We start from the raw sequence: 16686 nt of genomic DNA on the forward strand, positions 1-16686 counted from the left end.
TTAGCACGGAGGACAGGTTGGGGATGAGGGTCGTTCCCTGGCAGGAGACAAATGGTGTAAACATGGACTGGGACATGGTTAACATGACCCTGGTCACCAAGTTCACATGCACAACCTCTTTGTGCACACACTGGATTCTTTCATTCACCCCAACCACACAGCCTTTCTGGTACCAGTCAAGGACCTGTGACAAAGCTCTCATGGGTACCCAAATCAAGTCTGTGTGTGTAGTGCTCCCTCAAATTCCTGTGGCTTATTTTCTTGGACATCCCCCTTCCCTGGGGGATCCTGGGCAATGGCTGCTGTATACTCACACACAGGTTGGTCCCATCATCATGTGCAAATCCAGGATGTGCTGGTTTTGGTCTTAGTAGCCTTTTTTGCCTAGTGGTGACCCTGGGACAAGGGACCCCGTTCATACCTTAGGGATGAGGAAGCCCTGTACTTCAATATCACGGGATGTCATATGTGGTATATTCACTGGGGCAATGTCTGCAAAGCGCTGGACCTCATGAATAACAGCATTGGTGTAGGGCATCCGGGATTGGTCTGCCATTTCTGGATGCCGCACCTGCCCTATGACTTCATCAATCTCCTTTTGGACGCGGCCTGGAGGGACAGCATGCCCTCAGTGATGCAGTCCCTTGGTGGCTCTTCCCTGACCTTCTCCCATGGGTTAAGAGGTGACTATAGATTTTGATCAGACTTGTGTGAGTCCTGGTCAAGCTGATGCTGGAGACAGTAATTTCTCAAGCACCTCTATCTTTCTTCCCTAACCCTTCTTTCAAACCCTAACCAGGCTCACTCCTGCACATGCGGGTGCAGGATCATGAGCAGCAGGGCCCAGACAGTGTGGTTGATGTGGTCACCATCCCTGCCAGTGAACAGGTCAAACACCACCATGCGCAGGTTCTCATCATTGAAGGAGCTCTCAGGATTCCCCTTGGCCTAAGACAGACAGAGAAGGTAGCCTCAGGGATATAGGCAGTATGGCCAAAAATGATCTACCATTGCATTCATGCACCCCAATTTTAGGGTCCATGGGATATGTAAAACCGCACCTGCCTGGCCATCACAAGTTACAGAACACTGCTGCCAAAAGACACTGGGCCCCATGTTCATAGCTGTCCTCACCTTCTCCATCTCAGGCCATGAAGGCACTGTCAGGTCTCGGGGAGGTTGGGCAGGGTCCCAGGATGTCTTGTGATCAATCAACATCTTATCCAGTGAATTTACAAAAGCTGTCATTTTGGGGAAAGCTTTTCCAGGCAGCCCAGGGATGCGAAGAAGCACTGGGACAGCATTCAGCACCTGGGAAAGAAACACAACAGTCTAGTTGCTTTTACAGCTAATGAAGACTAGTGTGTGTGTGTGTGTGTGTGTGTTTGCATTCCTGCATTTTGGTAGTAAGATAACAACTTGCAGAGTAAGATCTATCTCCCCCATGGGACCCAGGGATCCAGCTCAGATCTCCAGGCTTACTTGGTAAGTCCCTTTACCCTATTGACCATCTATCTCCTGCCCCTGGATGCTGTTTCTGCTCACTGTTCTCCTGGACCAGTCGCAGGTCCTAGTCTCTTCAACAAAGGACTAAGGATCTGTTTGTACCCACCTATAACTTTGTTCTTCCTCCGTTCCAGCCTCTAGGCTGTCTTGTAGCCCAAGATAAACAAAATGATTCTTCTACTGGAAATCTAAGAGACTTGTGTGGTTTCCATGTAGACAGGGGGCATAGGTCACTCCCTTCCTAGAGCCCCTGACCTTTGTCCAGTCCTCCCTCCTGTTATCTGAGATTTGTCAACATGGAGGCCTTCCCTCCTGCATTTGACTGTCACACTAGACCCTCACCCCATTCACCCTGAGGGCATAATTATTCTGATAGGATTTACAGCATAGAAGTTACCCTGAGACTCATACCTCAGCAGTGAAGCCAGAGTCCTCTCCAAAACTTTCATGTAATGTTTTGAGCAACCTGTTTAAGAAAGGGTCTTCATACTCGAAGCGGTGGGCATAGATGAGGGATGAAATCACATTGCATACACCTTTTTTCAGGAGATTGGTGGGATTAAAGGGATGTCCTGGAAGCAGAGATGCAAACAGGTCATGGTATTGCTCAGAAGTGCCTGCCCACATCTCTACATCTCACCCATCACTCACCAGCCTCCTTGGCGAAGGCGTCACAGAGGTGGCCAGCCTCCTCTGTCACCCACTGTTCCAGTGATTTCTTGCCCAGGCCAAAGTCTCGCATGGTGGTCAGAGAGAATCGCCGCTGCTCTCGCCACTCAGGTCCATAAGGTGCTAAGACAACACCTGCAGAGACATCTGTGTTACTAAGGATACATGTGTCTGTGCTGACTCCTCTGCTCCCAACATTTCCCTGTGGTCAGTCTCAGCCACCAGTGTCCCAGCACTTTGCTGTCACATAGAAGCACATGGCACTTTTGTGTCTCCACCCTCCGTTCCAGTGACTTCCCCTTGCAATGTCTGAACACATCCCTCCATTAGGTCCTGTCCATCTTCTGTCCCTGGCTCCTCAAGCCCTGTTCTCTCTGCCTCATCCCCAGGATAGCTCTTTGCCTTTAGATTTGTGCCCATAGCCCAGGTGATCATAGATGGGCATTGGTGGGCGGTCAGAGGTGTCCTCCCCACAGTTGACCAGCACTTCCCGAACCGCCTTCAGTCCATTGATCACGACCACGGGCTTCCAGGCCATCTGCAGGCTGAACACGTCACCATAGCGTTGTTGAAGCTGAAGGAGAGGGACAGAGCACTCAGGATGTGGAGGTCCCCAGAAGGTCCTAGATCCAGGCTCACTGCCTAAACATTGGTGTAGTCCCTCTCTCTCTCTCTCTCTCTCTCTCTCTCTGTGTGTGTGTGTGTGTGTGTGTGTGTGTGTGTGTGCTTGTGCACACAAACTTGAACACACGTGTATGTCCTCATCACTGAACCTTTGTCCTGCCCTTTGATGAGCAAATGTTCTATCACTGACCTTTATCTCTAGCTTGAGGTATGGCATCTTGTGAATGGGATATCCATTCTTCTAAATCAAGCAAATTTCTCATAGTAGATGAGGTCATTCAGGGGTGACCTTGCCAGAGCAAAGTCCTTGTCCCCTTCATACCCCATCATACAAGAGAAATTCAGGTTCCTGAAATGGGCAGCAAGGCCTGAGTCCACACAGCAGCAAGAGATTAGAGCACACACAGCCATCACCCCACTTCTCTTTCCTGACTGACAGGCTACACTGGAACTTGTCTCCTCCCCTCTGTCCCTGAGACCACATCCACTGTGGAGATCACAAGGGACCTTGAGCCTTCCCAACTTCTGCCATGTCCTACCAGACTCCCAGCCTGCTTCCATGGCATTGCATAATGAGCTCTGCTGTTAGAAAGTCCACAGTGTCCTCAGACCCAGAAGTCAGTGGCACAAGGAAACTACTCAGCCTTTCTCCTCTTGGAGACCATCTTCCTGGCAATCCTGTGGCTTCAGGGGCACCATGATCTCTACCCCCCTCCATCACCTCTGTCTCACCTTGTACAAACTGTAAGGCATGTTCTCAAAGTCCACCTGCAGCAGGTTGCCCAGCCCAGGTAGTGGCAAAGGGCCTGGAGGGTAGCGGGCAGTCCAGAACTTTCGTCGGTACATCAGGTCCACCAGAAGCAGGAAGATGGCCGTGAATATGACCACAGACCACAGGCCATCTCCAGTGAACAGCACCATGGCTGTTCCACCGCTTCCCAGGCTGTTTGTGGAACACCTGCTCCAGACACCTGAGATCAGGACAGACACTCTGTGGACAGACTGGGCACCTGGTCTCTTATGAAGGGGATAAGGCTGCACTTTGTTCTCTGCCTTGAGCCAAGTACCTGTGTTTACTGTTCAGCCAGGGTTTGTAGGGAGGGGTGAGAATGGGTGAGGGGAAGTCAGCCTCAGAGGTTCCTGCCCTTCACCTCTTCTCTGGTGCTTATCCAGGGGAGAAACATCACTTGCTCCACAGGGAGCTGTGCACTGTGGTTGTGTAGGCCTGGGCACTGTGAGCTCAGAGGAAAGATGACCAGTTGACTCTGCCTCAAGGTACAGGTTCACAAAGTATAGAGGAGTCAGTCAGTGATAGGCCACACAGGCAGAGCTCCGGGGCCTGAGCACACTGTCTCAGAATGGATTGAGTTCTTGTGAAGCTTCATGAACACTTGGCTTTAGGACATGAGGTGTGACCGACTCGGCAGGCACTATCACTGTGTGGAAGGGCCGCTGAAGGGGCGTGTGCCTCTAGCCAATGAGGATGAGTGACAGGCAGTGTGAGGAAGGCAGCTCCATCCTGGGGAGCCATGAGTACAGATGTGAGGTCACCCAACTACGAGGAAGGCCAAACTCACAGCCTGGGGACCTCTTAGCTCCAATCGGAGAAACCCGAATCATGGTCTAAAACTGTCACAGATTCCTGGGGAGTCCTGATGGATGTGCAGGTGCTTTCCTCATGGAGGCCAGTGTGTATAGTTTTATTCTCCTTTGCTTCTTGGTGGGTGGAGCCCTGTGTCTACAGTTATAATAGGGACCGAAAGGCTGTTGCTCCTCATACCACATAGGCAGAGTTTTGAGGGATTTGTTGACAATGCCACAGCCTGGGGTCAGACCGCTCTGGAGGCTCAAGGCTCACTTAGTTGGCAGGACACAAGGAACTCACCAGCCGAGCAAGATACCTCAGCTGTCTGTGACAGGAGGTACACTGGTTTTGTGGTGGATGAGGAGTACCGGGAGGAAGGGTGGCTGCAGCTTGTGGAATCTTGTGATAGGTTGGTGGTTGCCAAATCGATCAGGAACCGGGTACTTCTTACACGGGGTCTGAGAAATCTGTGAAACTGTCAACAATGGTCATTCAGTCCCTGGAGCCCACAAATGGGTCAGGGTCTTGTCCCATGGTGGTCTCTTTCCTTTATCCACCCCGTGTTTCTTGGTGGGTCAATTTCTCCCCCAAGGTCTTCCACATGGAGATATGGAGGGATTGTCTTCCTCATGCCACAGGCCTGTAGTTAGGATGTTGGCCATGAGGAGAATGGAAAGATGACCTCTGAGCCTTCCAACAAATGGCACCTGTGGCCTGGGCACTGCTGGGCACACTGCACATGTGAACTAATCACTCCCTAGGGTCAGCGAAGGGGCAGTCCTGTCCTTGCTGGGGATCCAGACCCCTGAAGACCAAAGGCTCAGCAGTCCAGTGGAATCCAGGCGGGCGCTCTCTGCTGCCCCCTCCAGTGAGGCAGAAGGGAGGCAGGAGTTGATGAGAGGAGAAGGAGTCCACACCATGCAGCACCTCAGCAGGGACCAGACCCTGGGTCTCCTCTCTGCTGCCCTGCCACCCCCTTCTCTGCTCACATCTATGTCACCGGGGCCTGTGGGGGACTCCATGCTTGCTGCTGGCCTGAAGCCCCTGTCCCTCTGGCTCACTTGCACCTGTCTATTCCTTTTGGTCCTCCCAACAGGTGGCACCCTGGCTTGGTGGACAGTCAACAGCTTCCTCCAGCTCCACCCTGGCCTGAAAGGAAATGTTTCACAGTACTGGAGCCAACACAAGCCCACCAGGGTGGGGGGTAGGAGGCAACTGAGACTTAGTCACTGAGGGCCTTAAACAGACAGTTCCCTCTGGGCACACACAGCATACTCCCAGGGTAAGACTGACACCTGACAGTTAACCCTGGGGTTAGCACCAGGACATTTCCTCCCTTGAGCAGCCTCTGCCTCTTACGTGTGAGAGAGAAGCAACGGTGTTGACCACTGCTGGCCCCCAGTGTGGCATGGACCGACTCAGGCCTGATTTTCCTGCTTCAGGTTAAGTGCGTCCACTGAGCAGCTGAGGGATGCCACACCCTGTGTGCTGTAAAGGATTCCCTGGTCTGTCGTTTGAGACGACCTGATGCTCTGCTGACCATCTGCCTGTTAGCACAAGTATTCCCTTTCACCCTCCGTCCGTGCCTCCTCAGCCACGTGAACAACTGTATCCTGTCGGGGTCAGTGTGACTTCCAGGTTGGGGTCAGTGGCACTGATATGCCATGTCTACAAGAGCAAGCTGGAACTGAGTCCCTGGCCATCGGGGGCCAGCGGTGCTGGCAGATTCGCAATTCTCTGCACACATGTCAACAGATCCGTGATCACTGTCCTCTGGACTCCACCGGAAGAGGACACACGGAACCTGGGCATGTCTCTGCTAGTTTCTGTCCTTCCTGCCATTTTCCTTTGCTGCCTTCAACTGTCGGGGTTCACTGAAGTGCAGACCAACAGTGAGTCCAAGAGCCATTCCTGGGTCCCTGTCTCCTTTCCCTAGGCTTGGTGGGAAGTGCAAAGCCAGCAGCCTTGGAGAGTGATGTGACTCCCTGTGGTGACTGTCTCTGAGAGTGTTGCTTTGGGAAAGCTTGGTTTGGGCAAAGGAAGGCCCCGGGTTGGTTGGGGTTGGCAAAGCTTTCATACCCGGCTGGTTACTTCACTCCTCATGGTTTGAGGCCACAGCGGGACTATGGGCAATTATGACCGGATGTTACCTATGGAAGTACAAACTACAGAACCCACGCACAAGATGATGGACACTTGGTACTTAAAGAAATGTAAGGCGAGGGTGGTCCAAAAGGCCCGCGGAGGGTGAGTGAGTGTGTGGGGGGGGGCGGAGGTTGATGGGCGGGGTGCTTGAAGTAGGAGGCGAGCAGCAGGGCAGCGGGTTCCCCCAGCTCGAGGTCCACACCTACCTTCTAGCCTTCCTCTCCCAGGCCTGCTCATCCAAGAAAGAACCTTTGCAAGAGCATGGTGCTGCCACTCACCAAAGGAAACTGAGGGCCAAGCGGAGACCAGGAGAATGGGCTGAGGCAGGCTGGAACCACGGACTTGCAGCCCGGGACGGCCGCACCGGAAGGGCACGAAGGGGCTTGCCACGCACTGTGGAATCACCCCGGGCGCCTCCGCAATCTAGAAAATGCACAGTGCTAACTAACAGACAGCAAGCTGGGGCGCCCCACGTAACCTGCGGAGCCTCACGCACGCCGGAAGCCACGCCCCCGACGTGGTGCGTCCGTCCGCAGGCTGGTCCTCTAGCTTACCCGGGGTTCGCTAGGGAAGATCGCGTGGGATTTGCCCTTGGCCAGACTCGATCTGTTTCTCTCCTGGAATGGGGGGAGGTCCCTCAGGCAGTCGCCTCGCTCCTGCAGTCATCCACTTGGGTGAAAACGGAAAGATTCAGGAGTCACAGGACCTTGTCTTCCCAGTTGTGACACTGTGCTGAAGGAGAGCCAGGGGTCATTAGTTTCCCCGCGGCGGACCTGCGATTTGGATTCGGATTCTGACTCTTACTTGCTGCAGCGTGTCACTTTGAACAAACCCTAGGTATCTCAGAAGAACGGGAAATACTAGCAGCGTGAATGGGACCCGAGGACGGGGCGATGTAAGCGTTGCACCTCGGATGGAAAGGTTTCCTGGCAGTCGGGAGCCAAGGAATACCACAAAGTCCCTGTGGGAAGCCCTGCAGCCCCGCCCTGCGGAAGTGTTACAGCCCTGCCAGGGAAAGTTCCCCCAGTGCAATTGTGACAGCTCTGTTAGGGTGGGGGAGGGTTTCCCCAGGGAAAGTGTTACAGCTCTGCTCTGCTAGGGGAAAGTTCCCCAGCAGTGTCGCACCACACAGCAAACCTCACAGAAGAGATTTACTGGGAGGGAAAACACCAGAAGGGTGGCCAGAGTAAAGAAGCAGCAGCAAACTCAACAGAATACAGGGCTTATATAGGAGTTATTGGGGGGCGGGTGCTTTCCAGGGTGGCTTGGGATTGGTCTGGGATTGGTGGGATTTTAAGTCCAAGGGGTCTTGGTTTCAAGTTAGGGTATGGGTGTTTTTCTCCTGGCCCCTTTCCCTACAGTTAGGATTGTATGTAAAGCACAACTAAGATGCATTTCCTGTGTGCTCATCAGGGCTTGTGGCGGTAGGCAGTAGTAATTCAGGTAATCTGGTTACAAGTTCTTACCCAGTAAGGAGAATCATACGAGCTAAGATATAAACATGTGACTGGAACTCAATAGAGCTTCAGGAAATGTTCCTTTCCTGGTTACACCTCCCTCTCTCCCCCGCCCCCGGCGAAGTGCCATTTTAGAATGTTGGAAAAGGTGAGAGAGGATGTCTCCTTCGCATCCTGAAAGTTTTCCCATCCTTTTGAAATAAAGATTGCTTCTTGGTGGCCTGCTGGTAGATGGTGTAGTTCTGACGTTAGATTATTCAGCCCATTCCAATTTTAGTTTTGCTACCTAAGCTCAGAACTAACCACTGGTCATCACTTTCTTGAGAGATTTAAGTCGTGAGTGTTATAGTGAGAGTTAAATAATCCTGCCAGAAACACCTGATTTAGAATGCCCCAAACCCTCCGGGCTGTTTTACGTCTGCAAAAGTAGGGCACTGAACATCGGAAACAAAGATGTAACGTGTAACGTCACCTGAGTGTCCTTTGACCTATCGCCTAGTAGAATCAGAACCATCTAGGTTACACAAGTCTGTTGACTCCAAGGTCATGGCTGGGAAACAAAGTTTATATTCCAGGATACTTGGAACTGGATGGTTCTCTCCCACCTGCCAACTCCTGAATAACCACTCCCAGGCTTATATTGATTATAAATGTTTGACCAATGGCTCAGGCTTGTCCAGTTATCTCTTACATTTTAAATTAACCCATATTTCTTATCTATGCTTGGCCACGTGGTTTGTGGCTTGTTACCTATTATCTGTATGTTTTGCTTCCTATGCGGCTGGCTGGCTGGCATCTGCTCCGACTCCGCCCCTCTTCATCTCCTATTTGATTGTACTACCTAACCTTATTCTGCCTGGCTATCGACCAAAACAAGTTTTATTTATCAACCAATGAGAGCAACACATATGCAACAGCATACAGAAAGACACTGACCCTGGAGTGTAATTCTGGCATCTTCAAATGTAACGCTCTCTGCCTCTAATTCATTCCAAGGGTTCCTATCATTGAATGAAAGGACGGGTTTGCTAAAGGCTGTTAGTATTCTGCCAGTTAAAACAATTTTTGAAGTTCTTACTTGTCAGGAAATGGCTCATGACTTCCCCACTGTTTTGGATGTGTTTTGCTTCCTCTGTTCATGCTTTTGCCCCTTGAAACTGAGACAAACCCAGTGAGGCAGCAGCCGTGGTGAATGAGGTCCACCACAGTACAAGAGCAGGATGGCAAGGCAGAGTTTTGGATGTGGAGAAGTGGCTGTGCTTCAAAGGGGGTGGGGTATTGGAACACTTGGCTTTATGTTGGTTGGTACCACTGGCTTCTCAGGCAGGGACAGGTTTCTCTGTCTAGGGAGAGAAGTTAGTGTTTTGAAATAGGGGCCCAGGGAAGAGGGATCATGTGATAGTTGGTGTTTTTGTTTGTTTGTTTGTTTTGTTTTGTTTTGGGGGGGTTGTTTTGTTTTGTTTTAGTTTGGTTTGGTTAGCTTTTTGGGTTTTTTGAGCACAAGTGTCTCAAGCCATCTCAGAGAACGAAGCTGCTTCAGGATTCCCCTTGGCCTGGGGCAGGTAGAGAGGGTGGGCTGAGAGGATCATGGGTAGAAGTCCACAAAAACCTTCCACTGTCTCCAGGAAGTCCAGATCCTGATTACTGTGTGACACACAGGCTCTGTCCTGCCATCCTTACCCAACATTACAACCACAACTGACACCTTTTCCACCTCAGGCGTGAAGGCATCAGTCTGGTCCCAGAGTAGGATCTCAGGTCTATCCTGTGACCCCATAAGTGCCTTGTGCTTTGGGAAGTCTTTGTTAAGGTGCTTTGGGATGTGCTCGAGCATTGGGACCACCTTCAATACCTATGACAGCCCCAGAGAGTAACCAAATGCTTCATTCTGTTAGAAAATTTTAAATTAATTTCCTTATTATTACTGTGTGAATAAGTATGTATGGTGTAGGTTTTGCATGGTGTGTGTGTGTGTGTGTGTGTGTGTGTGTGTGTGTGAACATAGAAGACAGAGAACACTTATGGAGTCAGTTCTTTCCATCTGAAATGAGTTCCAGAGATTGATTCATGTCCTGCAAATCCTAATTGGTCTTAATTTAATAAAAACTCTGAGTCAGATATCAGGGTAAATGCTGAAAGATCAGAGAGACAACAGGGCAGGCCACAGCCACCTCTTATCTCACAACTCCTCAGCCTGAAAAAGAGTGAGCTCCTGTCTCCTCCCGATTTATATTCCTCTCTCCGCCCAGCCATATCTCCTCCTGTCTCCACCTCCCTAGTGCTGGGATTAAAGGCCTGTGCCTCCCAAGTGCTGGGATCAAAGGCCTGTGCCTCCCAAGTGCTGGGATCAAAGGCCTGTGCCTCCCAAATGCTGGGATCAAAGGTGTGAGCCTCCACCTCTTAGCTCTGTTTTTCTTTTAGACTGGATCAACCTCGGGTACTCCAGGGTGGCCTTGAACTCCTGATCTTCCTGCTGCTTCCTCTCAAGTGCTGGGATTAAGGGTGTGTGCCACCACTGCCTGGCCTCTATGGTTAACTAGTGGCTAGCTCCACACTCTGATCTCCAGACAAGCTTTATATGTTAGAGGACAAACAAAATAGCACCACAGATTCAGGGCTCCAGGCTGGCTTGGCAAATTTCTTCATCCACTATCTGGCTTGCTCTGCTGCTGCATCTGTTTGGAGTCCACATGGGTTGGTCTCGGTTTCCAGCCTCTTCCAAGGGGCCTCAGGGCCTCGTTCTGGAATGTTATTTTAACCAGCCAAAGAGGTGTTACTTTTGTAACAGGTACAGGGAGACAGTGGACTCCTCAGTCACCCCCTGCCTCACTGAATTCATGGCCAGGCAGGAGTTGACAAAACCACCACTGCTCTCACCATCCAGACCCACAAGGTGAGAAGACCACACGTTTCCCCTTTTTGTCTAAAATTAAAAAAGATTATAACTAATAACTAAGAAAAACTATATACAATAAGTATATACAATATATACAGGCAATAATTATATCAATGTCTCATCCAGTAACACCTGACAAATTCAGAGAAAAAACGATCTTGGTGGGTCCAAAGTGTTATACCTAATTCACTTTCTGTTGTCTTACCAACTGAAAACTATCTTCTGATGTCTCTCAAATTTATACACTTTACGCTGCTTTAGTGAGTATCTTTTCTGCATTCGTTAACAAGGAAAACTATTGCTATAACTATGTGTAGTCTTCAACTCCAGAGACCTGAGAAGGAAACAATATTAACTGAGTAAGCAGGAAGTTCAAGCAAGTGACTTCCAAAAATTGTAAGAAATGACAGAAACAGCTGGCTGCCTGGACAGCCACCCAAGTTTCCTCCGCAAAGCTGGGGCATCCATCTATGGCATACAAGCCTAGCATCTCTGACAGAGTTATCCAAGAAGCAGGATTTTCTGAAGGGCTGTTCTACCTTGTCTTGGCAAAGTTCAACAGTCCTTTGTTTTGTGTCCTGCCTTGTCCGTTTTGGACAACATACTGTTAGCAGCCGAGGAAAGGCCACAAAGAAAGTAAAGTCAAAGGAATTCCAGACTGTCGAGAGCCCTTTAGCTGAATCACCTTGTTAACAGCTCTTAGATCTGTTACCATTCTCCATTTTCCAGATTTCTTTCTAATAACAAATACAGGAGAATTCCAAGGGCTGGTTGATTCTTCAATATGTTGAGCATTTAACTGCTTCTGAACCAGCTGTTCTAAGGCCTGTAGTTTCTCTGACTTTAAAGGCCATTGCTGAACCCACACAGGCCTGTCTCTTAACCGTTTTAAGGGTAGAATTTGGTGCCTTTGGAAGAGCAGCAGCTGTTGTGCCCTGTTCATGTACAACCTTAATGGTCAGTGACTGTTCTTTATAATACTTTCTGATATTTTTCCCAGAAACATATGTTAGTTTATGGTTTGTTTCTGAGATTGGAGCAATGTTCTTGTGGGTATTCCATTGCTGTAACAAATCAAGTCCCCATAAATTCATGCAATAGTAGCCACTTATGGCTTTAATTTTTCTCTCTGTCCTTCTGGCCCTATACATTTGACAGATCTCATGCTCTGTTTTACCTGAGATAACATTCCAGTACCTAAAAGCTGAACATTTACACCTTGAAGAGGCCAATTTAGATGTCAAGAGTTCTTGTGAGTGTATTGTTACATCTGCACTTATGTCTACAAAACCTTCAATGACAACTTCATTCATTTGTATTTTTAATTTTTGTCTTTGTTCATTTATAAAAATCTGCCAAAAATATTTGCTTTATGGTTTCATCTAAATTTTTTGTTCTCCATTCTATAGCTGTTCTACCATCCAGAACAGTATGATTTCTTACAATAGGCATTAAGTTCTTTAATTGTTCTGGGAAGGAGTTTCCTCCATGATGACAAGAAATAACTGAATCAAATTTGACAAGTGGGCCCATGAGAGGTCCCTCAGGGTGTTTCCCGTGGGCAAAGACAAGGGATTACCTGGTTTGTACCTTGTTGACCTACATTCATTAGTCCAATGCCTGCTTTTGTCACATCTTCTGCAAAGTCCAGAAGAGAAGGGTATTCTGTTGGGATTAATCTTAGTAAAAACATCATTTCTTCAAGGAACACTTTGTTTACAGTCCCATTTTAGGTGACCTTGTTTACCACAATTGAAACACTTAACATTTCAATTTTTCTTCAAACCTCTGTAAATCACCTTTCCTATCCAAACGTCATCATGGTTATGAGATTCAATACTGATTGTATCTCAGATCTATTCCTCTAAGGGTGCTGATTTTGCCTTTAATGGCCTAATGACTCTTTTGCATTGTGCATTGGCATTTTCAAAAGTCAGAGATTCAATTATTATTTGCCTAGCTTCTGAATTTTGTATCATCCTATTTACTGCTGAAGCCAATCTTTGTAAGAAATCAGTGAAAATTTCTGCTGGGCCCTGCATGACATTAGTAAATGACTTAATTTTCTTTCCTACTTCTTTAATTCTATCCCAAGCATTCAGTGCTGCTGTTCAACATAAAGCCAGGGTATGGTCATCATATAAAGATTGCCTTTCTTCATTAGCATAATCTCCCTCTTAAGAAGTTAGTCTTGGGAGACTTCCTTACCTCTAGCACTACTTTGTTGTTCAGTGCTCTTCGCCTCATCCTTCCTTACACCAGGTCCTCCATTGTAATTGGGGACCAACCTCCAAAACTGCTGTAACCAAATCTCTCCAGTCTTGAGGGATAATTCATTACAAGTTGACAATGAGTTTAACATCTGCTTCACAAAAGGTGAGTGCATGCCATATGAGACTATCACATCCTTGAATCGCCTCAAATCTAACATTTGCACAAGAGTCCATTCAGCTCTTACACAATCTTGGGGATATATATCATTTGGCTGTTCCTGTAAGGTTACAGGGTAGATTAAGTATGGCTGTTTGAAAACCTTAGGCTGTTTCTCTGCAACCTTATAATGCAATGCTGAGATTGGTTCACCTTTAAATTCCTCTGTTTGGGTCTGAATATCTCTATGATCTGTTTTTAGCAAGTTTTTCTAAAACTCTTACCTTGGCACTCATATAAACAAACTTTTTTAGGGATAAAACAAAAATGACCAAACAAATGATATTTATAATGGAAATTATGTAAATCCCATGTGAATTAGTTATCCTCTCATTTAATTACTCTATTTTCAAACCTTCTAGCATATTATCAAACAGAGACCTAACTCCCTCCATTGTAAAAATGTTTCCCATTTTTAAATGTGGGAAAAAAAACCTCTTTTTCAGGCCAGGTGGTGGTGGCGCACACCTGTAATCCCAGCGCTCAGAAGGCAGAGGCAGGTGGGTCTCTGTGAGTTCGAGGCCAGCCTGGTCTACAGAGCTAGTCCAGGACAGCCTCCAAAGCTACAGAGAAACCCTGTCTTGAAAAACCAAAAACCAAACCAAAACAAAACAAAGAACTCTTTTTCTAACTAATTCCTCCCTGGAAGAAATCCCAGTTGACTCACCAAATTTGCTGACAATGATTCAGATGATGTTGAAGTGAGGCAGCTACATAGTGTAGCAGAAGTCCAAGGAGGGAGTCCAGGGAAAGCCACCACCCACTGGGAGAGAAGAAGCCAAAGAGCCAGCCTGTGGAGTCTGATGCAGAGAGGCTACAACAGAAAAAAATCCCAGACTCTCTCAGAGGGTGTGGGAAACAAAGGAAAATCTAGCCAGTGGGGCAGTGACTCTGGCCACATGTAGCTCCAGCCTGAGCCAGTAGCTAGAAAGCCATAGGCAAGTGGCTTTTTTAAGAATTCATGCCCTAAAAGTTGGATACCAGATGTTGCATTAACCCTAATTGGCCTTAATAACAAAAACTTGGAGTTAAATATAGGGCTAAATGCAGAAAGATCAGAGAGACAAAAGCCACAGCCACCACTTCTTACCTCAGCCTGAAAGAGACTGAGCGCCTGTCTCCTCCTGCCTTGTCTTACTTTCTCTGCCCAGCTCTATCACTTCCTGTCTTAACCTCCCTAGTGCTGGAATTGAAGGTGTGTGTTCCTCCCAAGTAGTGGGAGCAAAGATATGAAATCCCAAGTGCTGGAATTAAAGGTTTGTACCACTATTGCCTGGCCTCTATGGCTAACTAGTTGCTGGCTTTGCCCTCTGATCTTTTAATGACAGTGAGACACATCTGCTGCTAGCACCACCAAGCTACTTCATAAAAGGATGATGGGTGTCAAAGAATCTCTGTATAGAGTTTGCTTTCACTGTGGCAAAGCTTGCCACTTGGACAAGAAACTGCCCTTGACTCCACTGCTGACAGTATGCTAGACAACCAGGATACAAAGGGAAAGCATGCTGAACTTTGCCAAGACAAGTCCTTCAAAATTCCTGCTTCACAGAAAATTCTGTCAGCTATTCTAAGCCTGTAGCTGAAAATGGATGCCTCAATGGTGCAGAGGAACCCCGGGTGGCTGTCTAGGGAGCTGGCTGCTTCTGTCATTTCCATAGTTTTGTAAGATACTTTCTCTGCACTTCCTGGTTACTCAGGTAACATTATATCCTTCAGGTCTCTGATGGAGTAGACAATGAGATAGTTATAGTTTTCCTTGTTATCAAATTCAGAAAAGAAATTTATATAAGAGATGTAAAGTTTATAAGGTTGAAAAACATGAAAGCTTAAATTGTTTATCTAAAAATAAACAGGCCAGGCAGTGGTGGCGCACGCCTGTAATCCCAGCACTCGGGAGGCAGAGGCAGGTGGATCTCTGTGAGTTTGAGGCCAGCCTGGTCTACAGAGCTGGTCTAGGACAGGATCCAAAGCTACAGAGAAACCTGTCTTGAAAGACAAAACAAAACAAAAAAAAGTTTTGAGGTCTAAAAAGATACTTTGCGTTGGTAATATAAGTTAAGATACAAGGCAAATTAGATACACAAATTTGAACTCACCAAGCTAGGATAGATAATGGAGTATTTTCTCTGATTTTACCAAATGCAAATGGACTGCATATTGTATATGTAATTTTTACTTGATAATTGTTCTTATTGTTTACAGTCTTACTATATTAAAGCTAAAACATTTTATTTAGAAAAAAGGGGGAAATGGTGCAGAATATTTGTTTAACTATGCGTACATGTGTTGCATAAATTTAAGCTGTAAAGATAAATTACATTTGTTTATCTTGTGGAATATTTATTTAACTATGTCAAGATGTGTCATATTTGTTTAATTATGTCAAAATGTGTTGTTGTTTTGCCTTGCCTGTCTAAGGCACCTGATTGGTCTAATAAAAAGCTGAATGGCCAATAGCAGTGGAGGAACTTCCAGGTACGCAGAGTAAGAAGAAGGAGGAATTTAGGCCCAAGGAAGAAAGAAAAGGAGACAACAGCAATACCTCAAGGGCCTGCCAGACACAGAGGAAGCAAGAAAGTAGGACATACAGAATGAATATTGGTGAAATTATTTAGGCCACTCCACGTAGTTAAAAGGGAGGTTTATTTTGTGGGGTAACTTACAAATGAAGGGGTAGGTTGCAGGGTCTGGCAAAGGTATAGCGCAGTCCAGCGGTGTTCTCTGGAGAACTCTGCTCGGTCTACCTCCAGTGTCCAGTGTCCCCGAACCAAAAGAGCGACCTCCTCCTGATCCTCGGTCTTCTGCTCCCCACTCTGCCCCGACTTGTGGGCATGATCATTACTGAAGCCTCAATGGGGGTTGGAACTTCCAGGCCAATGCTGGGATGGCTATCCACTACAAATGAAAGAAAGGTAAAAAGCCCTGAGGCAAAATGTAGATGAATAGGAACAGGTTAAAATAAGTTAAAAGAGCGAGTGGGACAAGCCTAAGCTAAGGCTGAGCATTCATAAATAATAATACGTCACCCTGTCTTTTTGGGAGCTGTGTGGGGACCTGGAGAAAATTCTGACTATCTGGCTCCTTTACACACCACCTGTCATCAGGGTTGGAGAAGGAGGCACAGGCACAGGGAGACAGTGGACTCCTCAGTCACCCCCTGCCTCACTCAGTTCATGCCCAGGCAGGAGTTGACGAAACCACCACTGCTCTCACCATCCAGACCCACAAGGTGAGAAGACCACACTTTAACACACACAGTCTGAGTGTAGCCAAGGATACTTGGCTATGCCGTCCTCTGTTACCCACATTCATCTTCTGATCTGGGTCCAGTTCCACCCATCGGTCCTCCAAAATGTTGGCACCGCACACTATCC

At 47.7% G+C, this 16686-nt stretch overlaps 1 protein-coding gene and 1 long non-coding RNA gene across 2 annotated transcripts; both read right to left on the bottom strand.

Annotated features, from left to right (window-relative positions):
* Positions 1-801: 801 nt before the first annotated feature.
* On the bottom strand, positions 802-8640 carry LOC118576233 (cytochrome P450 2D20-like). Its single transcript, XM_036176555.1, has 8 exons — positions 7084-8640; positions 6808-6952; positions 3532-4859; positions 2578-2749; positions 2158-2310; positions 1918-2078; positions 1135-1311; positions 802-948 (listed from the first exon to the last, which is right to left on the bottom strand). The coding sequence occupies exons 3-8, from the start codon at positions 3718-3720 to the stop codon at positions 802-804; spliced, it is 999 nt and encodes a 332-aa protein (XP_036032448.1). The 5' UTR covers positions 3721-4859; positions 6808-6952; positions 7084-8640.
* A 2515-nt stretch (positions 8641-11155) lies between these two features.
* On the bottom strand, positions 11156-16005 carry LOC118576234. Its single transcript, XR_004943927.1, has 4 exons — positions 15976-16005; positions 13980-14126; positions 12462-12547; positions 11156-11216 (listed from the first exon to the last, which is right to left on the bottom strand). It is a non-coding gene; the product is annotated as an uncharacterized LOC118576234 (long non-coding RNA).
* Positions 16006-16686: the final 681 nt, after the last annotated feature.

This window comes from Onychomys torridus, unplaced genomic scaffold (genome assembly GCF_903995425.1).
Source record: "Onychomys torridus unplaced genomic scaffold, mOncTor1.1, whole genome shotgun sequence".
Lineage (NCBI taxonomy): Eukaryota > Metazoa > Chordata > Mammalia > Rodentia > Cricetidae > Onychomys > Onychomys torridus.

Coding starts and splice junctions, on each gene's coding strand:
- LOC118576233 (XM_036176555.1), bottom strand. CDS start 3,720: ATGGTGCTGTTCACTGGAGATGGCCTGTGGTCTGTGGTCATATTCACG. Junction 2,750..3,531: donor TGCCTTACAGTTTGTACAAG/GTGAGACAGAGG, acceptor CCTCTCCTTCAG/CTTCAACAACGCTATGGTGA. Junction 2,311..2,577: donor CTATGGGCACAAATCTAAAG/GCAAAGAGCTAT, acceptor ATGTCTCTGCAG/GTGTTGTCTTAGCACCTTAT.